General features: G+C 45.2%; 1 protein-coding gene across 11 annotated transcripts in view; it reads left to right on the top strand.

Moving 5' to 3' along the window:
• Nucleotides 1-27,916, top strand: part of ADGRB1 (adhesion G protein-coupled receptor B1) — a 292,967-nt gene that overhangs the window by 253,386 nt on the left and 11,665 nt on the right. For 8 of the 11 annotated variants that reach the window (XM_027698585.1, XM_027698589.1, XM_027698588.1 and 5 more), the window contains 7 exons: nucleotides 3,818-3,916; nucleotides 12,374-12,545; nucleotides 13,707-13,802; nucleotides 16,453-16,507; nucleotides 20,402-21,081; nucleotides 22,500-22,535; nucleotides 24,179-24,283. In XM_027698585.1, coding sequence (XP_027554386.1) covers nucleotides 3,818-3,916; nucleotides 12,374-12,545; nucleotides 13,707-13,802; nucleotides 16,453-16,507; nucleotides 20,402-21,081; nucleotides 22,500-22,535; nucleotides 24,179-24,283 — 1,243 coding nt within the window. The remainder of the gene's footprint in view (nucleotides 1-3,817; nucleotides 3,917-12,373; nucleotides 12,546-13,706; nucleotides 13,803-16,452; nucleotides 16,508-20,401; nucleotides 21,082-22,499; nucleotides 22,536-24,178; nucleotides 24,284-27,916) is intronic. The other 3 variants (XM_027698587.1, XM_027698590.1, XM_027698592.1) reach the window with 3 other exon arrangements.

Genomic DNA, 27,916 nt, shown 5'->3' with positions numbered 1-27,916 from the left:
AACACAGGAACCTGTCAAGGTCCTGATTTCTATGAGAAACACAGAAATCTGCCACAGTCATGATAATAAAAGGAGACTTAACACGTTTGGATGATCAGAGGTATCAGTTACCTCTGGGTTGAAAAGCACGTGAAGAAGTGACCTTGGTGCTTTGCTTTAAGCAGCTGCAAGAAGCAAGTGCTTTATTGTGGGTGATGCCTCCTTCACAAAGAGAGAACTCAAGAAAATGCCCAGACTGCAGGCAGAGTCTGCAGCAAGGTAATTGCACTTGAAAGTCAGCTCTGCAATAAATGCTTTATTGGATTAGCAAAGCAGAGAGTTGCTGTCGCTCAGCCCCTCCCTCCCTAATCCAGACTGCTCACAGAGCGACCTTATTTAATACACAAGCTGGTTATTGATCACAGAGTTGTTCTTTAAAAACAAAAGCTGCAAAGCAACAACAACAACAACAACAAAAAAGTCATTTTTTTCTGATGTTCTTTGTTTTTTCTTTCTTTTCTCTTTTTTCCCCCCTCTTTCGTGTCCGTGTGTGTGTGTGCAGCACTTTTAAGCCTTCTCTGTGCTCAATGATTTTGTTCTCCTTTCCCAAGTGCACCTGCTGAGAGTGTGGGAGCACTTTTGAGAGCCCTGGTGCCCCTTTTCCCTTAGTTAACTTTGTAGAAGTTATTCTGCTTCTGGCCTGGGCTTGGGAACCGTGTTGGAAGGTAGATCTGAAGAGAATCAGAACGAGCAATGGCCTTGGAGATGTTTGGATCTGAGGAGATGGTACAAAGAAACGTTGTGTTTCTTTTAGCAGAGGCAAGAAGTATGGTTCAGTGTTGGAAAAATGATAAAAAAGGGGGAAAAAAAACAGAATAGGGGAAAATAAAAAGCTGATGGATACTAAGAAGAGCCCAGCACACACTCCACAGATTGGTTGGCACACAAATACCTCAGAACTAACAGTTCTCATGAAATAACACCTGAAACACAATAGGTTTTGCCCTGTACTTTGCAGAGGAAATTACTGTGATTAGGGTTGTCACATCTGTCAGAAAACCTTGACTTCCTAATGGCAGTGGCTTCATGGATGAATCACAAAGCCAGGCTGGGGAGAGTTGGGTGGGATTGCCTGGAGAGCTGGAGGAAGACATACAACTGCCCCACCACCTGTCCAGGAACAGGAGAAAACCATCCAGGCACCTCCCAGCAGAAGGGTCTCCGTTGGTGGCCAAGTGTTTGAGCTCTGCTGATGGGAGTGCTACTAAAAATGGATGTTTTAATGTCAGGAGCCTTTAAAATGAGTTTGAAATTTATTCAAGCAGCGTTTATTCCAGAAGCATTTGTGTGCTAACGCAGCCAGGGAGGAAGAATGAGACTATAGGGTATATTCACCAGGACTAATTTTAGCCTGCTGAGTTTAATCTCTCTAGGCTTCCTCTGTAACTGCTGGAGAGAGACAAGAGCCTGGTTTAGTTGTTTCCAACTTGGCCCTTGGAGGACCTTTACTTCTTTTATCTTCCTGTTGATTATAGAAACGACTCAAGAAAGTTTGCCCCCATCCTTTGTGTGAAATATTCCCTGTACGACTGTCCTGGTGGGGTGTAAGAGAGCTGGGCTGTCAGTGCATAGAGGAGAAAGTAATTGGAGAGATAATAACTCCATTAAAACAGGAAGGGGTTTGGATTGCCCTTCATCTGGGAATGGTTGATGTTGGAAGCAGCGCTCCTGCTCTTTGGGCTGTGTGTGGTGTAAAGCACGGCTCAATAAAAGGGAGCAAAGTCCAGGCTCCAGTGAACACACCAGATGAGTCTGGGAGCTGGTTGTGGATAGTTAGGAAGCAGCAAAAGCTGAATTAAATGGATGCCTCATTCCCTGTGATTATTTCATTAGCTGCCCTTTCATACGTGCAGGCGCCAATACAAACCTGCTACGGAAATTCAATATATTAACAACCTCCTGCCCCCAACCAGAACAAATTAGAATATAAATGTATCCACATCTGTGCCTACTGCTTACAACTTTCTGCATAAGTACACCCAACAGCAGCTACAGTTGTGTGTTACAGTTGGTCTTTTGGCCAGTTCTTTGTGGTTCAGTGTCATTCATGTTTTTTCTGGTACAGTTTTCCATCAAATTCCTCAAATCAATCTACTTTTTCTTTTTGCTGCCTATCTCTGCCTCTCTCTGTCTCTCTGCTTATCTGTTCTTTGTGGCTTATAGATTTGGGGATAAGCTATATTTTTTTTTAAGGGTCGTGCACTTAATGCCTCTCAAGACCCACTTTACCTTTGGCTCAGCCACTGGATTTACGCCATCCTTCCTGGAAGATATTTATCTCTGGACACAGGAGCTAATTTCCTCTGTGTCTGAAGGCTGAAAATTTCTGTGGCATACCTTAGTCATTATTTTGAAAGGGAGCAATGACTTATGTCACTAATTAATTAAAAGACCAATCAATAGCCACTTGATAGTGGGCCACTGGGCCCACTGACGATGCCGGGTTGGTGTTCGTGGGGATGTTTTTTTGCACTGAGACTGAACACAGAGCCATAAAATTTAAGAAGTGATCCGTAAAGTGGCCTGATCTCTCTCCTGGGCAGGGCAGGGCTGAAAAACCCCTTGTGGTTGGGGCAAATGTGACCCCTCACCAGCTGCACCACCCTTAGCCAAGGGTGATGCACCCACTGTCCTCTGGCAGTGATTTCGTGCCTTCCGTGATGTCAGGCACTGCAGGGAGGTCTGGGGGATGGTTTGCAGGCTCCTTCCCATTTTTTTAAGCCAGATCTGATGTGGATGCCCACCTGTGCAGATCAGAGAGTGCACACCTAGGAAATTCTGGGAAGAATCAGGGCCAATGCCAAGCTCATGTGGCTTCCAGGCTCCTGGAGAAGAGCTGGCTTGTCAGCTGGGTGGGTTCACACACATCAGCCCCCGAAAATCGTGAGGATACTCCCTTTAGCAGATCCCTGCAGCCCCTTATCCCAGCAGCCCACAATGCCCTGGTTGATCCCATGCAGAAAAAATGGGAGCAACAGGCGTGGATTAGTCTCAGGGTTCATCCCAAACGTGTTTTCATCTGCAAAACAAGATATGAGAGAAGAAATGTCTCAGAAGTATTCAGCCAGTGCAGTTCCTTCCAGGGCAGGTTGGTGGTCTTACAAAGCACCCAAGCTCATGCTTAACTCCCAGGACATAAAGAGTCCCATTTGCATTGTCCTTCCTCACAGCTGGAGCAGCCAAAGAGTGGCCTCTCTCCTGGTACTGTGTGGGGATCCCAACCAGAGAAAATACATGATTTATCCCTTACATTGCTTTAGGAAAGAAGATAAGCAGGCACAGTCCCCACAGCCCTACTTCTTGCCTTCTACTGCACAACCCTGCCACCTTTTTTGTTTTGGAGCAAAAAGGCCAGGAGGAAAAAGAGTAATTTCTCAAAAAAAACCAAAACAAATAAAAAAAATAAAACCCAAATGAAAAGAAGGAGGTGGAGACTGGGAGAGCAGTACTGGTTTCTCTTCCCTGGGTGCCAGAGAGAGACACCCTGAAACTGGGCAAACATAAACCAACACAGTTCCACCCTCTCCAGCGGCACCAACAGTCTCTGAATTGCACATTTTCCCCCCGTTTCCCGCATCTGGATTGGTACAGATGAGAGAGTTTTATTCCTGCCTGTCTTTCATTTCTCTTCCCAAACTGGGTATGGTTGGTTGGTTCCCCATTTCTCCTTCCTTCCTTCCTCTCTTTCTTTTGGCTTCTCTTTCCCCCTTTCCTTTCTACGTTTGTGCTCATGAGCAAAGTGTTTTGTTTTGTTTCAGTCTTTTGGTTTTAATTGCAGTCAGATGGCAGTGCCCCTTTACGGGATGACGCTCAAATGTTCCAAGTGTGGAGTAGTTTCTTCTGCTGAAGTTTCGGCCACAGCCACCAGTAACGCCATGTTAGTTCCTCTAATTTCAACTTCTTTTCTTTCTTTCTTTCCACTTTCTTTTTTTGTTTGTTTTTTTCCTTCTTTTAATTGATTTTTTCCTTTTTTTTTGCTTTTAGTTTGTTTTATTTCCCTCTTCCATTTCCCTGCACTCACCAGCCCTTGTTTGTTTTCTCTCCCCGTGTCCCTACCCACCCTCCCCACATTCCCCAGCTCTCCTTGACCTCATTCTGTGGGCCATAAGTAGTGTAGGGCTCCTCCTGCAACATCCCTGGAGCTGATGGGCTGGATCCTGGAAAGCCCTTTGTGACATGCTTAGATTTGAGCATGTGAGCAGCCCATGGAAGACAAAAGGACTCTGCATTTATTGCAAGCCGTGTATATGTTTAATTCTTCCACTGAATTTAGTTGCAGACTTAAAGATGTGATTCCCAGGAATTTTGGTGCTAGACAGGGACCTCAAAATCCAGCTCTGTCAACCACTTAAGCATCTTCATGAATGTTTTATTCCAGAGGCTGCAGAGCATTGAGAATGGTTTAAGTTGGTGAATCACTTCTAAATGTTGGGGTTTTTTGCTCTTATAAAATGCTCAAATTAAGTTTGATACCTCATAGGGCTGCGGGTCTGATTTGATAGGTGTTGACTGCCTCTTTTGGACCCCTAAAAGCAGTTGGAATTAATTCTCAGACTCTTAAAGCGTTTCATAGCTCTGAGTTACAAAAGTCAAAAGCTGTTAAATCTCTTCTTAGATGCCCCTGGAGTTAGTTTAAAAAGGAAAAAAAAATGAAAAAAGGAAAAGAATGCCAAAGCTTTGTTCTGCTGGAGAAATTGTTGCTATTTATATAGTTGGCTTTTTTCCCAAAGGTTAAGGTTGGAGGGAGAGTGATGAGGGGAAGGTTTGTCTTTCTTCCTTCCCTTTTGGAAATTGCATTATCTACATCATATCCAAGTGATGCTGTTACTTTGATTTTGGTGTCTAGAATAATGTATGTAAAATGTGTGAAAGAAACGGTCTTAGATCACTTGCAGTTTGGAAACTCCTCCTTTTAATTAATCTAAACAAAAAGAGGCAGCTGAGTGTCAAATCTCAAAATGCAGAAAAAGAAAAGAAAATCAAAGCACAAGAGCAACCTGGTCCAGTGGGAGGTGTCCTGCCCATGGCAGGGGATTGGAATGAGATGATCCTTAAGGCCTCTTCCAACCCACACCATTCTATGACTCCGTGGTTTTCTCTGTGAAATGAAAAACTAAACAAAATCTCATTTATTTTCCGTTGCTAAAGTCATTTACTCACCTTTTGCAACAGTGCCCAGCTGAGATGGGGAGATGGAATTGGTCCAGGCACGTGTACCACGAGTCTGGAATTAGCAGGTCACTGAATTTTGGATTCCTGAGACTGCAGAGGAGCTAAACCAGCAGATTTACTATTAATGAATTAGACTGTAAAATAGGAGAGGCTTTCTGTTCATAGTAAATTCATTTTAAAAGTTAAACAGTCTCAAACCCTTCTCCTGCACTGTCTGACATCAGTCTGTGATAAATCACATATTCTGATTCATCTCCAAATCAGACAAAAAAAAAAAAGAGATATGAAAGCCAGATCTCCTGTTCATCCTGCTTTTCTAATTGAAGTGGATGGATAGAAATTGGGGGGCTCTTGGGAGAGGACATGTCTTTTGTTTCCCAGCAGGTAAATACCTCAGATGACAGGTTTCACTGCTAGTTTTGTGATCTGTCCTCAAGTGTCCTATGCTCTTGTCCTTGCAAAGGGACCACTGAGCAATCCGTGGATTAGTTCCCTCAGCCTCATCTCCCTTTGTCATCCACTTCATTCTGCAGCTGAACTGTTGCTGTTTTTCCTCCCCCAAATCTATTGTTTGTCAAAAAGGCAAAGCCCTGATGATGCTTCGTGCCACTGCCACCATTCTGCTGCCCTTCATCCTTCCAGACCTTGGAGAGGCTTTGCCGTTCCATTTTGGAATCTTGTCATGTGAATCATATGCCATGAGAATTCCTGGCTCCTCCCTGACCTGGAATGAGCCGTAGTTGTTTGGTAGGGAACATATCAAGGATGTTCCTGCCTTGTTCCTGCTGGGGTTGCTCATTCCCTTTCCAGTTTACCTCCCGTAGCTTCCAGAGGCTCGTTCTGGGAGAGCATGGCATGAAAAATAGATGCTTTTGCCCATTTTTTCTTGGCTTTTGGAAATCATAGATGTCTTGAGCAACTGTTTGTGGTAATATCTGAGTCTAGGAGAGAAGGGGACAGAGAAGGGGATGTGGAGCTGAGGGAAAACAGAGTAAACCGCTGATGGGAGAGCAGAAGGGAAAAAAGAATTTGCACTGGCAACTGTGCAGTGTCTTGACTTGGGGAATGATAAAAAGGGAGTCATGAAAAGGTGACAGAAGTGAAAAAATCTGTACTGGAAATTGTGCAATTTCTTGACTTGGGGAATGAAACAGGAAATTTTGAATGTCTCTGACTTGTTAAGGATTAGCCAGACTTGACAGGTGTAAGTTAAAAACACCTTTCCCTTTAGATTGTGCTGAAGGAGATGCTGGGCAGGTTTTGCCATTGGAAGACCTCTGTTCCCAGATTTCCTTCTGTTCATTGTTGCCTGTAGGGTTCCCCTCAGCCTGTGAAATATTGACTTATAATTAATTTGTCTTTGTTACCTGTGAAAGATATTTTCTCTGAGATGGAAAACATGTGGCAGGGTCACGGCATGTCTTGGTATTTGCTGTGAATGAGAAGATCCACTGCAGAAAACAGGGACTGCTGATGGATGGGTGGGTGGATGGATGGATGGACTGATGGAAGTTGTTGATGTCCCATCCCTGGAAGTGTTCAAGGACGGGTTGGATGGGGCTTGTAACCACCTGAGATAGTGAAAGGTGTCCCTGCCCATGGCAGGGCATTGAAACAAGATGATCTTTAAGGTCCCTTCCAACCCAAACCATTCCATGATTCTGTGAAATGTCTGGACTCTCAGATTCTGACCACAGAGAAGAAACTGGCCCAAAACTAAGGCCCTGGTACAGTGTATTCTTCTTGCAGGCAACCCACCCAGGAGTCAATGTCAGAGAGTCCTTGTGACCCTTCTCATCACCATCCCTCTTAAATCATTAGAAATTCCTGTGTCAAATCTCCCATCTAAAGGATTTGCCCTTTTTCGTGGCTCAAAGTCATTTCAGGGCATCTTAGATATCAAGTTTTCCACCTGTATTGGAATTCCAGCACCAATGTGAGTCAGCATTTCCATGCCTGGCTGGTTTTATGAAGGAGACTGTTCCTCAGGGGAGTGTTGTCCTCATGGTTCAGGGAGTTTGAAATCCCCCCTTACCTGGCGATAATACCTGAGTCCTGCAGGTCCTTGCTGGGACTGTCAGAGAAAACCTTCCCTAATTAGGGAATAATCAAGTGAATAATCAAACAGTTTGTCCACAGCTGCCTCATCACCTCCCTGTCTCATTTATCACAGATTCATCATGGAATAGTTTGGGTTGGAAAGGACCCTAAAGATCATCTCATTCCAACCCCCTGCCATGGGCAGGGACACCTTCCACTAGACCGGGTTGCTCAGGGCAGTTCAGAGGCATTTAATTTCCTGTTCCCCTGGTTCTGTGATTTATACTGTGGCAACTGAAAGAAGAATCATCTTTTGGGGAAAATAGAAATCACATCAGGTGTGGAGAAATCCCACTCGGTGTTGCCTGAGCGTGAGAAGAACACACAAAGTGCTCCCTCTTTTCTAGTTCCAGGTTTCCTGTCTTGGTTTTGTGGGCATTGAGTTAAAGGGAGGTTCTCTGAAAGCGTCCCTAAAATTGGGACAACACTCTTGCTTTTAGGAGGAATAGTGTTTAAGTGCTCTGAAAAGTGTTCAAGGCCAGGTTGGATGGAGCTCTGAGCAACCTGGTCCAGTGGAAGGTGACCCTGCTCACGGCAGGGGGTTGGAACGAGATGATCTTTAAGGTCCCTTCCGATCCAAACCATTCCACGGTTCTGTGATTCTGTGAATCCAAGTTAGAGGAGTGATAAAGCACGACAAAATAAATAAAGTACATCTCTGCACTGTGATTTGCCTGCAGCAGAACTGCTGGCATGTGAAGAGCCATCCATTTTGTTGAGTCCACCGACCTCCCTTTCCAGGGCTCCTTCTGGGAGCTGTTTCTGAATTATAAAGTGATTTTTTCCTTCTGCTGCTTCTTTAACTTACATCACTGCTGCTCTGTCAGTGTTGAGTAATGAGAAGAATTGATCCTTTCCCTCTTTATAATGGCCCTTCACATCTTTATTGGCATGTCCTGTATTTCCCCCTGCACTTGCCTTTTCTCAGGGTGCAGCGCTCTTCATCTTTCTTCATGTAGATCTTTGTCTCCAAAACCATTTATTTGCTCTTTCCATTGCTCTCCTCTAAGTGCCATCACTTTATTCTGCTTCTTTGCAAAGATGAAGACTCTCAAGGCTGCCAGCTTGTGCTAAAGGACAAAACCAGAGCTAGTTTTTGTCATTTTGGCCAAAGGCTTCATGTGCTTGTGGTCAGAGCTGGGTCTGCTGTGTGCTTTCATAAGGCTTAGTGGTAGAACTTGTTTCCCATGGTAGAACATCCCATGTTCTAGAGAACAGGAGCAGCTGAGGGAGCTGGGATTGTTTAGCCTGGAGGAAAGGAGGATTTGGAGGATCTTATCTGCAACTACCTGAAAGGAGGTTGTAGCCAGGTGAGGGTTGTTCTCTCCTCAGTAATAAGTGATAGAACGAGAGCAAATGGCCCCAGGTTGTGCCAGGTTTAGGTTGGATATTAGGGACAATTTCTTCACCAGAAGGGTTATCAAGCATTGGAACAGGCTGCCCAAGGCTTCACCATCTCTGGAGGGGTTTAAAAGCCGTGTAGTTGTGACACTTGGGGACATTTTTTAGTGGTGGCCTTGGCAGTGCTGGGTTAATTGTTGGACTCAATGATCTCAGAGGTCTTTCCCAACGTAAATGGTTCAGGGATAAAGCTGTGAACAATCCTATAGTGTGGCCATACTGTCACATGTCCTTGTAATTAGATCTGGGGAGGAACAAGGTGACACTACACCTGCACTACTGAGTAACACTGGCATGGCAGGGTCACCTCACCATAAACCATCGTCCCCCTTCCAGAATGAATGATCTTCCCTGTCCCCCGTCCTGAGTGCTGTCATGGATGGCACAAGTAAGAGGATGTGCCAGCTGATTCCTTTGTCTCAAGCCATACAAATCCTGGATCTGTTGACTGTAGCTAGTCCATGATGGAGACCCATGAGGTGATCACAGTGTCATTATAGAACGTCAGCATTTCATATCACATCACGTAACTTGACATTTCCTAGGTCCTGTGAGTTATTCTGGAAGCTTTTAAGGATGATCCTAAAACAGGGACAGGTGGAAAGGTGGCAGAAGTGTGGGCTCTGCTGTGAATTCAGCTGACAGCAAGTAGAATTAGGGGCAATCTCACAGAAAACCCACTTACCTTCCCTTGAGTTTTCTTCTGAAATTTCAGTCTTTATAGGATTGTTTTTAATGGAGGGTTTGCGTTTTTGGGGGGGGTTTTTGAGTTTAATCTTTCATAAATCTAAGCAGAGCTTTGCCAGTGAAATTGGAGTAAGTTCCATTCCTGTGACCCGTTGCCACCTGCTGCCTGAGAATAAAGATTATGCATTAAGTGTCAAGCAACATTTCCATAATATTTGTGAGGGATGAATGTTGCTGAGAAGGTGAATCACAAAGGGAGCAGAAAGGCCATACTCTTAGCTGCTGTAAGTCAGCACAACTCAGGAAAATCCTGATTTACTCCAGCTGAATATGTGGTGTAATATTTTTTTCATCGTCTGAGCTGGAAGGGCAGATGAGTTTTCCATCATCTGGTTGGAAAAGCAGAGATTTATGTGATGATTTAAGGTTGCTCATGTTGGCAGCAGTAGTGAAGTCCATCAGGATGTCTTGACTCAGAGGGAAGTGGAATAGTTTTCCCATATGGAGGCACATGGATCAAGGGGCTGGAAGGACTCGCTGAGTGCATGTGAAGGCAGCAGGAGCTCTGAAGGGAGAGTTCTGGATCATTGCATCCATGCTCTGGATAGCAAATGGACTCAAGCAGGTCCTCCTTAAAGCAGGTTTTGAAGCCAGTGGATTCAAATCAAACTGTTTGCTGAAGAGAAACGTAAATTATATATAATTCACCTCCCCAGCAGCATCCCTTCCAACCCCAAATCCACGTCTAAATCTTGGATCCAGACCTAAGTCATTGCCAGTGTGAGTTTGCAGGTCTTTCCAAGAATGGAAAACCCGCCCAAGCTCAGATGATCTGCATTCCCAGGTTGGATCCATTCTCAGATGTGGTTGCCAGGTTTCTTGTTTGCACACTGGGGGTAGCAACATCCACATGTGTGTGTTCTAAGAGTGTTCTGGAATATCAGAGGATTCCAGGAAGGAGAGTTGTCTGCTACAGACCTTTCCCTAGGAGCTCTTGTTGATTTTGATGGTTTCCCCTTGCTTCTGGAATTGCTTCATCTCCCCAGCCATGCTCTGGGAATGTTGTGTTTGCTGATACTTGCATGGAGGACACATCTAGAGAGGTGCCCTATGGACCAAACCTTATCTTTCCTTTTGACTTTTCTGCCTCTCTGAGTTTTTTTCCTCCACGTACTACTCAGCCAGATTAATAATACCCCACTACAAATGATAGCAAAGGGAGATGTCAGTGTAATGAGGCAGATTCCAGAGGGCTGAGGGAGAGGTGGAATAAGCAACTTCTGTTTGGGAGTTGTTTGGTTAAGGGCTGTCTGACTGCTGTTGGTTTTTTTTTTAATAATACTTTGAAGTGATAGTTCATATTGGACATTAAACAACGTTTTCCATCATATATAAAATTACAAGGTATCAGATTATGTCATGACTTTTACCCTACATGAGGGTTTCATAATGCTTGTTCTAATTAAAAAAAAAATTAATAATTCCATTTCCCTGCTTCCTTAGGTAAATTCTATTCCTAAATAATACTACTAAGGAACACATCTGAGTCTGGACAGGTTGTAGAGATATTGCAGTCAGGGTATCATTCTGACTATGAAAATAAACTGTCACTTCAGTGTGTGGTCACTACAGCAGAACTGATGTAACAACCCTTGCAAAACCCTTAATGAAGCCAGGGGGTTTTATCCTGATGTCCATCCCTGTATCCAAGCTCCAGCTTTGTCCAGGTAAAACTCTCACTGAGCTCTGTGAGAGCAGTACCTGCATAACCAACAAGTAAACATTAAAAACTTGCTCATAGATCAGAGAATGGTAAGCAAGTCCCATGTAAGTACTGCAAAAACGTGTGTCCTGATATCTGTCCTGTAATTTATTGTGTTGCCTGTATTTGTTTGTTAGTGTTTAGGTTGAGGTTTGCTTGAAACTTAACTTTTTATTCAGCCTGTGCCCAGGTCTGCTCTGATTTGTTGGGGAAAACCCCACAGAGAAATTCTCCTTGGTGCACCAGGATGACTGACAGCTTAAAATCTCCCCAGCAGGCTGCTAAAATTTCTTGAGACCCCTTTTGCTCAGATTGCTGAATGCCCAAATAGTCCATGGGTGCTTTCCCATCTCTGGGGCCATCATTTATAGATAAAGTGGAGGTTCGTGGGGCAGCACTTGCATTACAGAAAACTGCTTTGTCCAGTTTAGTAACTTGTGAATTAAAATGTGGCTTGAATCTCAAGTTATTTTAACCCAGGATGTCCACCCATGAATAAACTTATTTACAGGAATTGCTGAATGTAGGAAAAAATTTGTTTTGGGCAGATCACAGCAGAAAGCAGAAATGTTTCTGCCCACAGGAAAATTGGGTCAGGACTCAGTTCTCCTGGTGTTCATGGATGCACTGTCATAGGGACCATCAGCTGTGGAGTGAAGGAGCACCAGCAAAATGTGTCAGTCTCCACATCAGCTCTGAGCTTGTCTGTTCTAGTCACTCCAAGCTGTGACACATGTCCCAGTGTTGGTGTCTTCCATGTGCTGTGGAAGTCCAAGTGTGTGTGACCCAAGTACCGACAGCCATCGTGACAGACCAGTCTCTGCTGCAACTGTCCCCCTTCCCTTTGGCAGCCTCCAGTGACTGTATTTTGTCTCCCTTTCCTCGGGGAATGTTGTGGATTAGTGGCAGAGTGGGAAGGGTGTGAAAGGGGGAGTGAGGTATCCTCATCCTTCCTCCCCACCTCCAGTTTTCTGCATGTTTGCACCATTGGAAAGTTGTCCCTCCCGCAGAAATGCGTCACCTGTTTTGTCAGAGTGAGTGTGCAAAGCATCCTCCTGCTTCCCTGGGAGAGGGGCTCAGAAAACATCCAACATCCAGCACAAGTAGATGTTTGCTGGAGGAGTTTTCTGCAGCCCCGTGGGATCAGGGGGAGCATCCCCCTTGGAAGCGGGTGAGGCTAAAGCTGAGTTTTCTTTTCCTCTGCTTTGACAGGGCATCCCTTTGGAGCTCCTGCGTGGTCCTGCCTCTCCTGGCCCTCACCTGGATGTCTGCAGTCCTGGCCATCACAGACAGACGCTCAGCTCTCTTCCAGATCCTCTTTGCTGTCTTTGACTCCTTGGAGGGCTTTGTCATCGTTATGGTCCATTGCATCTTGCGGCGGGAGGTGAGACAAAGGAGTCCTTCTCTTTTATATCAGCAACACATTTCCCATAAAAATCACCTGGAAAATGTCCACCCAGCCTGGGAACTTCTCTAACCCTGCAAACTTTTGCCTTTGTGTGGATGGTGACCACAAAAATGACCGTGATGGTGTCGGTCAGAGGAAAGGAGGGATGAATCAGTGGTTGTTGTGCTGCATGTCCTGCAGAGTGGAATTTGGTGGGCAGCCTTAGGTTGGATAACATGCCAGGCTTAGATGGGATAACATGTCAAGCTTGGCTTGTTTAACACCAAAATTCACGTTTCCAGCGCGTTTCCACCCCACCTCCGAAAATGCAACAGTAAAAAAGTAATTTGTGATTTCAAGAGAGCCAAGTTGCACCGAGATTTATGGAATGAAAGGTGTGTTGGCATGAACACCCAGATATTCCAGCTGGAAAGCAAAGCCAGCAATAATCAAGCAAGGAAATTGAGGGAATTCTCTGCAGCCTCCCTGTGGAGATTTAAAATGGTAAATTATATCAGGGAAGAAAAGGACGAATCTTTTATGTTTCTTTTATTCTTTTCATCCTACTGAGTGCAAAGACTATTAATAACAGAGACAGGAAGGAGCTTTTTTTTCAATATTCATTTCATCTTCTTACAGCTCCTTTAAATTAAGTAAAACAGATTAATTCCTTATGTCAGGCCAATGAAATCAATGGGATTACACCACTGGCTTGGCTGAGACTCCTTCCACTAATTTCATTATGAATATGAGCCTGCATTGAACTCCCATTGCAGTCACTGGGATTGTTTTTTCCATTGATTTCAGTGAGTTTTGGACCAGATATTTATCACAGGATCATAATCAAACTTTGTAGACCCCACTATAATGATTTATGCAATAGCATCCATTGTAAAGATACTGCAAGCTGCAAAATAGAAGACATTTTTATTCTTGCTTATATAAATCAAGCAACTTGAAGCAGTGACCCAGGACAGCAGGAAAACCTTGGAGTCGCTTTTTAGTAATGAAATGTGGAACATAGAAACCACGTGAAATAAATACCTGGATGCTGCTAAATCCACCTTCTTTTATCTACCAAAGACTGGCTGTTTTTTTTTCTTCAGCAGAATTTAATATGTCTGACTCTGCCTTTTGCCAATCCCTTTGTTCCTGCAGGTCCAGGATGCCGTGAAGTGCCGGGTCGTGGATCGTCAGGAAGAGGGAAACGGAGACTCAGGGGGGTCGTTTCAGAACGGACACGCTCAGCTCATGGTAGGGAAAAGCACCACCTGGGCTGCTCTTGAGGGACCTCTGGGCATATTTAATTCATAACTGATAAACAGAGGGCTGTGTCCATCAGGGAGTTTTCAGTCAGTGTCCTTTTTTTACCTTTAAACCTGTGCTTGAGCAAACTTAGCACTTAGAATAGACACTTTCACACAAATCTGGTTGTGGTTTTTTTTTTTAAATTGTGATATCAAGGGGTTTAAACTTACACACCTGCATTTGCAGACATCTTGGTGAGATCCTCTCTTTCCCAGAAAATAAAAAGCCAAAATAACACCTCCCAGGTCTTCCAGACCTTCTCATCCCCACCACGCTGCCTTGTCCTAGCTGCACTAAGTTTAATACTTTTTTAATCACAGTGTGTTGGGTTATTATTATAAAGATGCTGTCTCAGAGGGATTGGTTTCTCTCCAAAGCACACTTTGCTTCCTTGGGAATGTAATTTAAGCTCTGTAAATCCCGGTCCTGTTGTGTAAGTCCTTTACAAACAGTGTGGATAAGGCCACAGAGGAATAAGCTGTGGGGCTTCCTCTTGAGTCTGCCTCACTGTTATGAGGTAGTTGATATAAGGAACATTTATTTTCTGAAGTTAAGGTAAAGACATCAAGAGAATCACAGGATTTGAGCAAGTTCCAAAATCATTTCGTTAATATTAGAACTCCATCACAACCCAGTGATGTTTTTTTTCCCCTCACTCCCATGCTAAGCAAAGTAGTTTGTGCTTGGGTACAGCAAAGTCTGATTTCAAACAGCACAATCTTGGAGTCAGGACATCAAGAGACATTCAATTCCACCACACCTCGGTGGTGTTTGTTAAAAACAGCTGCCTCATTTCTCATTTCAGTGCACGATCTCCTCGTTTTCAGACAGGTTCTCGCTCTGCCTAATTTGTGTGTCGTTAGAAAGCCCCTCGTGTGCCTGCTGCTTTGGCTTCTTCAATAATAGAAAATCATATCCACTCTCAATCTTCTTTTCAATAAGTTATCACCCTGAGCTTTTTTATTCTCCCTCTGTAAAGATGTGCCTTCAAATTATTTATATAACCCTTTCCCACCCACCCTTCACGTTCCCAGCACCCTTTGGAGATGTGGATGCTCTCTTTGTTATTCTGTTGTCACCACCCCAAGTTTCAGATTTTTGTTTCTCTGTATAATTCCCTGTTTTCGTTCATTCAGTCATTGCAAAATTCTGTGTCAGCCACAAGTTTTGTAGCAATATTACATTTATTCTGCACTGGTGGTGGAGGTTTTGAGGAGCTGAGAGCTCACAGTCACTTTTTCACATCCAGGCACAAAAAGCTCTGGGATCTAGAAGAGAATGATGACTTCTCACTGATATTTTTAGAGGGGTACAATGTTATTTTACAGTGACTGAGTTGTAAAATAACCAAAGAAATCAAAAGCTTTGTAGGGTGGCAGTTTTGCTGTTACCTTTTCCAGTAATCTCCAAATCTGCCCAAGTGGTGAAAAGGAGCTTAGCTGAGTAGAACTGTTTTCCAGAAAATCTTGTTGACTGGAATTAAATATAAACCTATCTTTTATTTATTTATCAGCAAAACTAGTACAGGCTGTTCAGCTGTGGTTTTTTTGGGAACTCCTATAGGAAAATGAGATTATGTTTTTCTGTGTCAACACTTAAATGTTAGTTCAGTCATATTTCTCTTCTGTTCTTTTCAGATTTCTTTGCTATCCCAAATAATTTACCAAGGAATTAGCATCAAGAAGGTTGAGATATTTCCTCAACCAGCTTTTCAAATGTTCCTGGATCTCAACCTGCAAATATTAAATTGTTTATCCCAGGGGGGTGGGGATTTTTTTCCCATAATTCTCTTAGTATTCAACTTTAATCACATTAATACAATTATATGAAGTGTCTTTCTGAAATTATACTAGAAATAGTCAGTGAACTCTCTGTCTTTTTCTAGTCTGCAGCTCTTCTATTGCTCCATGAAAACCCATGGCCTGCTGTGACTTAGTTTATCCGTTTCTTTGAAATGTTATCTGCCAAAAGCTTTAGAAAAAGAGTTTCACTCCTACTGGGAGAAGAAAGGAGTGTGGTTGGGTTGTACAGCCCACTTGAAAAAGTTCCTCAGCCTTTGTGCCTGCAGGAACCATTGGTTTTTTATGTTAAGAGTTTCAGAGGCAGAGACTTGTTTCCCCTTGGTGTGACTTGGTGACAGATCACAGGAAAGCCCAGTGGGGATGGAGCTTTCCCAGCAGCAACCCCAGATCTCTTTAATGAGTGGAGGGGAATCCACTTAAACTGTGTGTGGAGTGATGTATCCAAGGCAGTTCTGGCCAGGGACCTGTTCCCTGTTTTTTTTTAGAAATGTGCCTGAACGTGTTCCAGGGAGATATTTTTACCTGCAGCCCAGAAATCAGTGAATGGATGAGTAGAGGAACCCAGCTGAAAAAAAAATTACAGCTTTATCAGTGCTTGAAGTTCAAAAGCCACAGGTGAATAAAAGTGGTGTGTTGTCCATGTTTCAAAGCCCAAACAAAACATTTCTCCTCCGCTGTTCTGGCAGTGGTTGTGTCCACCTCACTAATTCAGGTGGAGTTTTGCATTTTCCCAATGGATTTCCTTCCTCCCCCACCTCCTTTTGACCACGTCCTCTGTGTTCTCTGTCTTTCAGACCGATTTTGAGAAGGATGTGGACATGGCTTGTAGATCAGGTGAGCACATCACAGGTGAGAATCAGCAAGTGACCTGGTTTGGGGATTGAACTAGGCCATTTTTTTTCCCTTTATGTTTTCTCTGTGTGTGTCTTGGTGCCTTGCATGTACTTGTCTGGGTTGTTTGCCCTCACTCTCAACCCTGGCCAAGAGAAAGCAACACCCCTAATTTTCCCTTTGCTTATCCTATTTTCCTGCAGCATTTTTGGCCCTTTTAACTCAGATTAAGCACTGTCTCCAAGGTGTTATTTTTTGACATCTAACACAGTGGCAGAGAAGAGTATCAAGGAAGAAGAGCTGGGATCCATCTCTTCCTACTGTGATCCTTCTTTGCTCTAGCAACCCCTGCCCGAGGGGATCCCACCAACCTCAGACAGCTCTGTGCTCAGGAAAGGTGTCTTTGAGAAGGTCTGGAATCTGGAGAGCCTTTCCAACACTCCACCTGGCTCCAACCACTTCTGGTGCAGTTGGACACTGGCTGTGCATGTGGAAGTTGGTCAGGTCTTTCCTTCTCTGCCTGCACCTTTCTGCTGTGCGTTCATTTTGATCCTGAAGATGTGCATGAGTTGACAGCCCCTTTCCCAATAACCTTGGGAAGTGTCTGTGCTTTCTGGATTCTCCTTTGCCACCAGTTCACCTCTGCAGGTTTTGTCCTCTCCTGGTCCTGGCATGCCTGACCTCAGGCCTGACCTCAGGCCTGACCGAATCTTACCCTTTGTAGATATTTAGCCTTTCATTTACCCTCCCAGACTTCCCCGCCTCCCAAGCAAGAGAAATTCCAGCTTGCTTGGCACTTGCATATAATTCATATCCTCCAAACCAGGATCTTCCCAAGTCAAGGACAGTACACTGTGTGTGTTCAGTTACCACTGTGGGAAAGCTGCTTTTTCTCCATCTCTCTCTCTCTGCCTCTTTAATAATCCTTCCTTCCTTCCCTCCTTCCCTCCTTCCTCTCTTCCTTCCTTCTGTTCCTCCCCCCCTACCTCCCTGTCTCTCTTCCTTCCTCTCTTCCTTCATTCCCTCCTTCCTCTCTTCCTTCCTTCCTTCCTTCCTCTCTTCCTTCCTTTCTTCCTTCCTCCCTCCCTTCCTCCCTCCCTTTCTCTCTTCCTCTCTTTCTTCCTCTCTTCCCTCATTGCTTCCTTCCTCTCTTCCTTCCTCTTTCTTCCCTCCTCCCTCCCTCCTTTCCCTCCTCCCTCCCTTTCTTCCTTCCTTCCTCCCTCCCTCCCTCCCTCCCTTCCTCCCTCTCTCCCTTCCTCCCTTCCCTTCCTTTTCTCTCTCCTCCTCCCTCTCTCTCTAAACATCTACCTGTCCTTTTCATTTTTCTTATTCTTTATCTCATCTATCATTTATTTCTCTGCTTCTAATGTATTTATCTATAATTCATCACTTTCATTCTATCTTGAAATCACTTCTCTATCACTGTCCTCAGCTGTCTGTCTTGCTGTACCTGTTATTTATATATTTCTATCTCTGTCAACATTTATCCCTGCCACGGTGTTTCTGTGCATTGTCTGTCACTGTCACTATCATTTATCTGTCTAATATCTATCTATATCTTATTTATCTTTTCCTGACCTTCTCTCTTCCTCACTCCCACTCCCCGTGCTTATCACAGTCACAGTATATTTATCTCACTTATCCTTGTGATATCTTATTTCATGGTCTCTTTCTGTCCATTTATCTCTTTTCAGGGTCTGTCCTTTTTTTTTTCTTCCTGTTTCTCCGTCTCACACTCTCTAATCTCATTTCTAGCTGTCTGCCTCTTCTCATTTGTCTTCCTCCTTCTCTTTTGACACCAAATACTGAGTTCCAAAAAAAAAAATCACATGTGAAAAACGTGTGTGAGACCTTGCCTGACTCGAAGGGATGCTCCAGGATGATCCAGGCTGGGTGTTGGCACACACAACCAGCTGTAAACGACAGCAATCCCTGGACCCCTGCATTAAAGGAGCCTTTCTGGATCTCCTACCACATTTTTAGCTCCCAGATCAAGCTTCCCAGAGGAAAGGAAGGAGCTGATTTGTTTCACATGACTTCAGAGCAGGAGACCCTGGAACAACCCCCAAGCTTCCCTTCCTTTGCCAGCACAGAACTTTGCAATTTGAGGGTTGATGTCTACCTGGAGAGATTTTCCTCCTCCCATAAAGTGCTATTAGTTAATAATAATAATAATCCCCACTTCAGAGACCCTTCTATATGGGAATAATAATAAATGGGAATCTGTCCATTGGTTTCTGGCCACCCTTTCTCCTGGAGGCACCATCTCTCATGTTATGATGGGTTGGGGATGTGGCTGATCCCTCTCATAACCCCCTCACATAGATCCACCGGTAGGATTTGGTCCATGGCTCGATGTCCAAAGCTCACCCCACTCCATGCTTGGAGATTGCCAAGTGGAAACCTCTCCAAACGTGCTTTGTGCAGCTGATGGGAGCATGGAGGGGAGCCTGGATCAATAAACCTTGGTGACACTCCCAAGGGAAGGGTTTGACTTGCTCTGATTTATCCTCCGGCGATGTCAAGGTGGTCGTGGCTGCCCTGGTTACACTCAGTGTGTTTGGCTTTAAAAGCTCTTGGAAAATTCTTTTTATTCTCCTTGGTGCCCTTGTCCATCCTGCTTTGCCTGCTTTTGGAGGGGAGCTTTGATGTCCCAGCACCCCTCACTCCCACTAGGAGCTGGTAGGAAAAATCAGTGTGTCCTCAGTCCCGTGGGATACCTGAGTCATGTCCCACCTCTGTCCCAGCTGGAGCTGCTCAGTAGTGTCAGGTTCCCACAAAGATCCTTCTCCCTGTCCCAAAAAAGATCTTTTTACCTATTTTTTATTTCCTGCTCAGCCGGGGGAATGGGGAACATGCATTTATTCCTCCTTTCCTGTGCTGAAATCCCAGGTAAGTAGCCTTCAGTCCCACACCACTTTGTCCCTGCCCCACAGGCTAATTTCCATGATTTTCCTGCCTTTCCATCCATGGAGACATCCAGGTTGACATCATTATCTTCCCAAGGTCTTTGTTGCAGCCTGAAGTCAGCTGAGTGATGGATTCTTACACCCAGGAAAGGAGCAGATGTTTTGTTGTGTGGGAATGAGTGTCTGTGTGTCCACGGCATGTTCGCTTCCTCCTCAGTTTAAAGTTTTCCTCCCTTTTTAAGGAATATTCATGTCACTGCTTTCTTTCCTGAAGGGAAATTTAAAATTGCTAAATAATTAGGTCTCACAAAGCCTTGCCATGTTTACTAGAATGTAAGGTTTTTGGAGAGCAGTTTGGAATTTATAACCGATTTTGCTGTGTTTTGAAATACCAGTTTATTAACACTGAAGCTTTTCAAGGGAAAAGAACAACCTGAAGTATTTCAGTGAGTTACAAAAAATAAATTATATTTGAAGGGCATTGGAACTGGATGGTCTTTTAAGGTCCCTTCCAGCCCATTCTATGATTCTATGAAATCATGGATAATGCTGCATTTTTGATTTTCTGAATCAAAATAATTTTATTTACATAAAAACAACCTTTTATTTTAAAGAATTCTACTCCATAAGCTGGTAATATATATATTTCATATATATATGCATATACTACATGTACTAAGTATATAAAAACGTATTTGTTATTCAATATATTGTTATCAACGTGACAATATTTGTTGCCTAGATGGGAGTTTTGGCAATGACTGTGTAGGAAAATTCCCTTTTTTCTTCCCTATCTTGAGCTTTGCCTTCAGTATCCTGGATTTCAAATACAAAATATTTTAAAATATGAATATATAAATAATATTAATCTCTCTTCTGCCACCATGAGCTCTTCCTGAGAGGTGCAAGGGAACGTGCTGGCGTGGTGTGGCTGTGGTGGGTTGTGTTGATGTGTTCACCAAAACCTGGGCGAGGTGCTGAGGGCGCTTCTCTGTCTCCCCAGTGCTGAATAAAGACATCACCACCTGCAGAACCTCAACCATCACGGGAACCCTGAAGCGCCCGTCGCTGCCGGATGAGGAGAAACTGAAACTCAACCACCAGAAAGTGTCATCGAACTTCAACAGTCTTCCAGCCAACGTCTCCAAGATGCACCTCCAGGGCTCACCACACTACCTGGGGGCCATCAACCTGAACGAGTTCAGCAACCACTCCCTCACCCTGAAGAAGGACAAGAACCAGCCACCCAAATCCATCTACATCTGCGACGGGGACATCTTCAAGAAGTTGGACTCGGAGCTCTCGCGGGCGCAGGAGCAAACCCTGGACACCAGCTACGTCATTCTGCCCACCAACACGTCCACCCTGAGGGCCAAACCACCCAAGGATGAGAGCAAATACAGCATCAACATCGACCAGATGCCTCAGACGCGGCTCATCCACCTCAGCATGGCCACTGACCCGGGCTTTGTGGTCAAGAGTCCTCCCCGGGAGCCCGTGTCCATGACGTGCAGCGAGGTCCAAGGTTCCTCCATGATCCAGCAGCAGCAGCAGCTGGCTCCACAGAATATCTCCAACGAGTCACAGATTCCCAACAGCCTGTGTGACACGGGTGACTCAGGGAACTCGGGTGTGGTGTCCAAGAGCGAGACCGTGTCCACCCTCTCCATGAGCTCCTTGGAGGTGAGCGTGGGATTTGCTGGGTTGTTCTCAGCCCGGGATGGTGCCCTGCCCTCAAAGGCAGGTGTTCCAAGAGAAGCACCTTAGGGCAGGTGCAGCCCACCATGCAATGCCAGTATTATATTCCCAGGACGGATCGCTGGCATGGGATACTATTTTGGAATGTAATGTTTAAAATCTCTCACGACTTCCAAAGACAGATTCCATTTATGGATCAACTGCCTTTGGTCCTACAGGTACTGCAGGGTCAAAGAAAAATGGTGGTTTGTCAAAGACTTCTCATTTTAATGCAAGACACGTGTCTTGCCTTAACTTTTCTCTTTCCATCCTCTGCCTCTGTTTCCCTTTTTGATGACTTCAGTCATGACACAGATGAGAAACTCCTGGTGATCCAGGGGTAAAGTGTCCCTAAGGCACATGCCACAATGCTCTTGGCATCAGGGCAATGTCAGAGGTTTTGCACAAGTGCATCCCTCTCCTTCTGAACTTTGACAACACATTTCTGTTTCAAGGACAGGTTGGATGGGGCTTGGAGCAACCTGGTGTAGTGGAAGGTGTCTCTACCTCTAGCGGGGGGTTTCTAGATGATGTTTAAGGTCCCTTCAAACCCAAACCATTTGATGGTTCTATGATTCATGCTAGGGCTGATATTAGCAGTTGTCCCCAGACTTTAGATCTTACACTGAGGTCTGTCCTGGGGCATCTGGCCCTGTTCCTGCCTGTTGCCAGAGAGCAGGTCTCAGCCACTGCTGTCCAAACTTCATTCTCAGCTGACTGATGCTCGGAAGCTCCAGTAGATCCATTGGCTGATCTGTTCCCTCACTGCTTCCCATTCTGTGAACAACCTGAAAACTCACAGCCAGGACACAGCTTGAATTGGTCAAAATCCCATACTGAGCCCTCCTCAAGGTACACTGGTTTTGGTAGAGATCCCCTAGGGTGACCTAATTGTGGCCTTCCAGTACCTGAAGGAAGCCTTGCAAGAAAGATGGAGAGGGACTTTTTGCAAGAGCATGTGGTGACAGGACAAGAGGGAGTGGCTTTAGACTGAAGAGAGTAGGTTTAGATTAGATATTGGGAAGAAATTCTTCCCTCTGAGAGTAGTGAGGCTCTGGAGAAGGTTGTCCAGAGAAGTTGTGGATGTCCCATTCCTGGAATTGTTTAAGGACAGATTGGGTGAAGCTCTGAGCAACCTGGTCTGGTGGAAGGTGTCCCTCCCCATGCTGGGGGACTGGAACTGGATGATCTTTGAGGTCCCCTCCAACCCAAACCATTCTATGATTCTAAATATTTCCATCATGAAGTGCCAGAGAAACATGTAGGAAAAAGGAAAAGGAGAAGGACTGTCCCTGTTTTATCTACTCTGATTGTATCAACCCTTTACTAATCTTCACACTTCTCTTTCTCTCTCAAACACCCAGCGGAGGAAATCCCGGTATGCAGAGCTAGATTTTGAGGTGAGTACATCCCTTTTGGAATGTTCCTTTTGAGGGATAGGATGAGAAAAAGAAACAGTGCTTTCTTTTCTTTCTGTAGCCTTCTTTCCTGCTTTTGCCAAAGAGCTTCTTCAAGGGTTTAAAACTGGTGGGTTGGAAGAGTTGTGCTGGGGTAACAAGGCTTAGCCTGTGCAGCTAAAAAAATAGGGGATTTATTATTAATGACCTTCATAGAATGAGCCTGGGTGGAAAAACTACTGTAGGTAGGGAGATGTCTGTCCTCACACCTGAGGCACACAGAGGATTGTTTTGAAAAGCCAATCCTTCACAAAGGGTCTGTGGGGCTGATGAGAGTTAGTGCAGCGATCCTCAGTCCGTCCTTCCCAGAAGGGCTGTCCTTTCCTTCTCTATCCTTGTCCAGTTCTGGGAAGGTCTCATCTGGAGTGGTGTGTCCAATTCTGGGCTCCTCAGGACAAGAGAGACATGGAGCTCCTGGAGAGGGTCCAGTGGAGGGGGACAAAGATGATTAAGGGATTATCTGATGAGGAAAGGCTGAGGGAGCTGGGCCTGACTGAGAGGGGAACTTCCCCATGTCTGTCCGTGTGTGCAGGGAGGGGGCAGAGGATGGACCAGGCTCTGCTCAGGGGGGCCCAACAATGGCACGGGAGGAACGGGCAGGAACTGATGCCCAGGAAGGTCCACCTGAACATGAGGAAAAACTTCTTTGCTGGGCAGTGATCCAGCACTGGAACAGGTTGCCCAGAGAGGGTGTGGAGTCTCCCTCACTGAGGATATTCCAGACCCCTCTGGACACCATCCTGTGCTTTGTGCTCTGGGATGACCCTGCTGGAGCAGAGAGGTTGGACCAGATGACCCACTGTGGTCCCTTCCAACCTGACCCAGCCTGACCCCGTGATTCCCCTCACAGCTGCCACTTCTTCCAAAGCAGAGTCACATTAAGGGCCCAAGAGCTGGAATCTCTTAATGCTGGAATCACTTCAGAGCTCCAGGCTGGGAATTCTGTCTAAAATTGAGGCACCATGGCACATCTAAGCTGCCACCTTCTCCACTCGTCTAGCCCTTGGCAGAGCACAAGGACAAGCACATATGGAAATCCATATTCAATGTGCTCTCACATGCCAAGGGAAGTTCTTACAGAAATCAGTCCTGCCCCCTCCTTCTGGGCAGTAGAAGGCAGAAGTGAAATGCAGATGGGTCAAATTAAAAAAAAAAAGAAAAGAAATAATGGAACAGTTTCTGGTGGAACTTCCCCAAATTCTACATGTCTGTGTATTTACTGGTGACTTACTGAGAACAGGGTTTTCATAGGGTCAGGTGTCAGTTAAAGAAGATCAGCAAAGCTTCCTAGGTCTGTCTAGTAGAACATTGCCAGTCAAGCACAAACTGTGCAGCATAAAAAGTTGGTTGTTGCAGGTTTAGGGTAATGGTACAGTCAAAAATTAATAATTCTTACTCTCTTCCACCATCTCACCTTGAAAATAAAGGCAGTGCTACTGTGGGTCCTCAGGAAATGTTGAAGGTATTTAGTGCACAGCAGATTTCACCTGCAGGGAGACAGATCTTGGATTTTGTAACTCTGGGGGGAGGAAATGCTTCTTCTGAATTGGGTTTTGCTGACCTGTGGCCTTTTGTGTTTGCTCCAGAAAATCATGCACACGAGGAAACGTCACCAAGACATGTTCCAAGACCTGAACAGAAAACTCCAGCACGCAGAGAAGGACAAGGAGTCTCCAACAACGGACAGCAAGGTTAGTCAGACATTTCCAGAGCCATCATCTCCAACAGGAGCATGGGAAGCAGCAGGAAAGTTTAGGAGCACTCACTGAACACTTTCCCTTGGTTTTCTGTCCATGGGTGTTGTAACAAACACGTGCACCACAAAGGACAGGGAGGCTCACAGAGGTGCCACCAGCTTGTGTCCTGGTCGGCAGCCTGGAAGGAGGAAGTCTGTCCTCGTGTCTGTCCATGGTGTTGTCTGCTTTGTGTTTGTGTCTGTTCTTTGCATTCCCTGTCAGGCCATGTCTTTGTGCCCTGTACATCCACTCATAGCTGGCAACTGGAAATTAGATGAAATCCAGGTGGAAAGGGGAGAGGGCAGGAGAAGGGGACAGCAGGAACCATCTACCCGATGTTATGGGGCCGAGTCAGAGGCCAAGGTGGCAGGGATGGGCTGTTTAGGAAGGCCACAGCAATGGGATTTAAGCTGTGGTGTTGGCAGCATGTCCTGGGGACTGAACCCTGATTAAATGTGGGTTATTGGTGGCAGCTGATCACCACATCCGTGTGATATGGGAATATAGAAATGGACCAGTCCAGGCGAGGACAGGAAGATGCTCCGAGGGCTGGAGCACCTCTCCCGTGAGGAAAGGCTGGGAAAATTGGGATTGTGCAGCCTGGAGAAGAGAAGGTTCTGAGTTGACTTCGTTGTAGCCTTTCAGTACCTAAAAGAGCTGGAGAGGGACTTTGGGCAAGGGCCTGGAGTGACAGGACTGTGATGGTCAACAAAGGGGAAGGGCTTTAACCTGAAAGAGTGAAGGCTTAGATGGGATATTAGGGAGCAACTTTTCCCTGTGAGGGTGGCACAGGTTGCCCAGAGAAGCTGTGGCTGCCTGAAAGTGTTCAAGGCCAGATTGGACAGGGCTTGGAGCAACCTGGGAGAGTGGAAGGTGTCCCTGCCCATGGCAGGGGGCTGGAACTGGATGAGCTTTATGGTCACCTCCAACCCAAACCATTCTAGGATTCCATAATATAGATGGTTTTCCTCAACAGGAGCAAACTTCCAAGGAAAAGGAGACTTTAAGGAAGGAAGTTTGAGGGAAGCAGCTTTTCAGAGGGGCAGAGATGTGGGACTAGAACGAGATATCAGGAGCCTGTGTAGTAACTGATGTAGATGATGCAAATAAAGGGGGGCAGGCTGGTGGCACCTTCCACATGTCTCAGCCAGCTGGGCAAGGACTGAAAGGATGCAGGGAAGTCTGTTGGCTCCAGCCTGAAAAGAAAAACAGGTGTCAGAGCCAGATTGGCAAGACAAATTAAATTTGGGGGTTGCTTACACTCAGAAGAGGGGCAAGGTGAGCTAATGATGACATTCTTGGTCATTAATAATCAAAGTCCCTCACGACAAAAAAGTCGTTGAGGGGCTGGAGAGGGAAAGGGGCTGGAGCATAATTCTGATGAGGAGAAGCTGAGAGAGGTGGGGGGCTCAGCCTGGAGAAAAGGAGACTCAGGGACGACCTTTTTGCTCTCTACAACTCCCTGAAAGGAGTTTGTAGCCAGGTGGAGGTCGATCTCTTCTACCAGGTAACAAGTGACAGGATGAGAGGAAGCAGCTCCAGTTACACCGAGGAAGGTTTAGCTTGGATATTAGGAAAAATTTCTTCACTGAAAGGGTTGTCAAGCATGGGAGGAGGCTGCTGAGGGAAGTGTTGGAATCACCATCCCTGGAAATGTTAAAAAAACCATATGGATGTGGGGCTTAGGGACAGGGTTTAGTGGTGGCCTTGGCAGTGCTAAGGGTTGGACTTGATGATCTTAGACGAACCTTAAGGATTCCACGATTTTAAGTCAGATCCTGGATGCAGCATGACCAGGGTGGGGCTTATTTTGTTGGGTCTGGCAAGACCAGAGCTGAGCGAGTGATGGAACAAGAGGTTTAGTTTGGGTTTTGGGTGAAGCAGAGCCCTGCAGAGCCTTTGGTCTGTGTTCAGATCTCCCAGCGTTGCTGGGCTGAGCTCCAGAGGTGTGATCCCAGCAAATCCCACTTTTATTGACCATGGCAAGGTGTCATTATGGGCAGCAGAATGAGAGGGGTAGTGGATCTAGCAGGCAGGTCCAGATCAAAGAAGCCTGTGGTGGCCCAGAATCCCAAAGTTTTACTGAGCATCATCTCTCTGATTTATTTTTTCTATTATTTAGGATCAATGCAGCTATAAACCCAAAAATGCTTAAACACCACGTACAAGCTAATCCATGGGATGTTTGCAGCAGGGTTTTATAGATTGAGGTGTCTTTAGCATTTCAGAGATGCATCTGTGTAGAATTAAAGTTGCCACTGTCAGCATCAAAGGGCTCTGAGCTGCTGAGAGGAACTCTGAAGGTGGCCTTTGCATATTGACTGAGTCTTATTCAAGTTGGGATTTTCCCTGGGATCTAACCCAGGAGGGGGAGTTTGTGAAGATCAGTATTGGCAAGTCAGGAGCGGGTATTGGTTTAAAAACCTCCAAAGCAGCACAAAGCAAAATAAATAGCTTTTTTTTTTCACCCCTTTTTCTGCCATTCGCTGCTGAGGAACCTGCTGGAACCTCCTGCCCCATCTTCAGCTTGCCCTGGGGAGGCAAACTGCAGATACCAGGGATTAAAGTAACAACAAAAGAACGTTTTTCTCTTTTATGTATGTTTAGGTTATAAAACGCTGGAGTGTTTCTTCTGGTGGGAGTGATAAAACAAACGTTAGCGTAAGTCTGGCTTTCACTTTGCATCAAAGAGCATTCCAGACCTATCCCAACCCCTTCCATAACGTGAATCCAAACTCATTCCTTCACCAGCAGGAAATTCCTTGCCTTGTGGGCATGAACAAGGTCCTGAGGATCCTGAGATACCCTTGGACCCTTCCTCACCATGGAGCAGAAGGGATATTTTATGGGTCTAGTCCATCTACCTGCGTTGCTGTTATCTTTGATTTCTCTTTCAAATAAGCAACCACAAAGTCAAGCTCCCAAGTCTCTCCCCAGCCCTGGCAGTTTCCCAGCCTCTCCTGGCAGCATGTCCCATTGTCCTCAGTCCTTTCCAAGTTATGATGCTTTTCCTAATCTTCTCGCTCTTCCTCTCTCCTCTTTCAACTCCAAGGTCAGGAAGGTGCTGCTGAGACTTGAACTAAACAAACTGTTGTCTTCACAACACAGACATCCTTTGAGAATTCCTAGGAATCATGCTGACCATTTTTAGGGATTTGGTTTGGATATAAATGCCAGTCCTCTGTACTCCAGTGCACTGGCCAAACCTGATTATCCTATCACAATAAATACGTAGTTCATATCAAATGAACTACAAAATTATCAGATTTTAAGGAAACACCAACAGATTAATGGGATGAAGAAACAGCTTTTCTGTCTCTTTAGGAAAAGGGGTTGAAAATTCAACCATCACATGTGTTTACTGCTGAGAATTTCTCCAGATTTGTTGGTAAAACATCAATTTTAAAGGGTCCTCAGCAAAGAGAAGGCTTGTCCCAGCACATGTATTCCTGCTCTCCAAGTATCCTGACACATGGAAACTTTGGATAAATGTTACCTCTGTGTACACTTGAAAGATGAAGAGGAATGTCCTTTGCTCACTGTCCCAGAGTTGTTCCTGCAGAGCTGGAACATAATCAGGGACTCAGA

The sequence above is a fragment of the Neopelma chrysocephalum genome, unplaced genomic scaffold (genome assembly GCF_003984885.1).
Source record: "Neopelma chrysocephalum unplaced genomic scaffold, ASM398488v2 Primary Assembly neopelma1_129, whole genome shotgun sequence".
Classification (NCBI taxonomy): domain Eukaryota; kingdom Metazoa; phylum Chordata; class Aves; order Passeriformes; family Pipridae; genus Neopelma; species Neopelma chrysocephalum.
The sequence above is the reverse complement of the archived record's forward strand: the minus strand, read 5'-3'. Positions and strand labels throughout refer to the sequence as shown.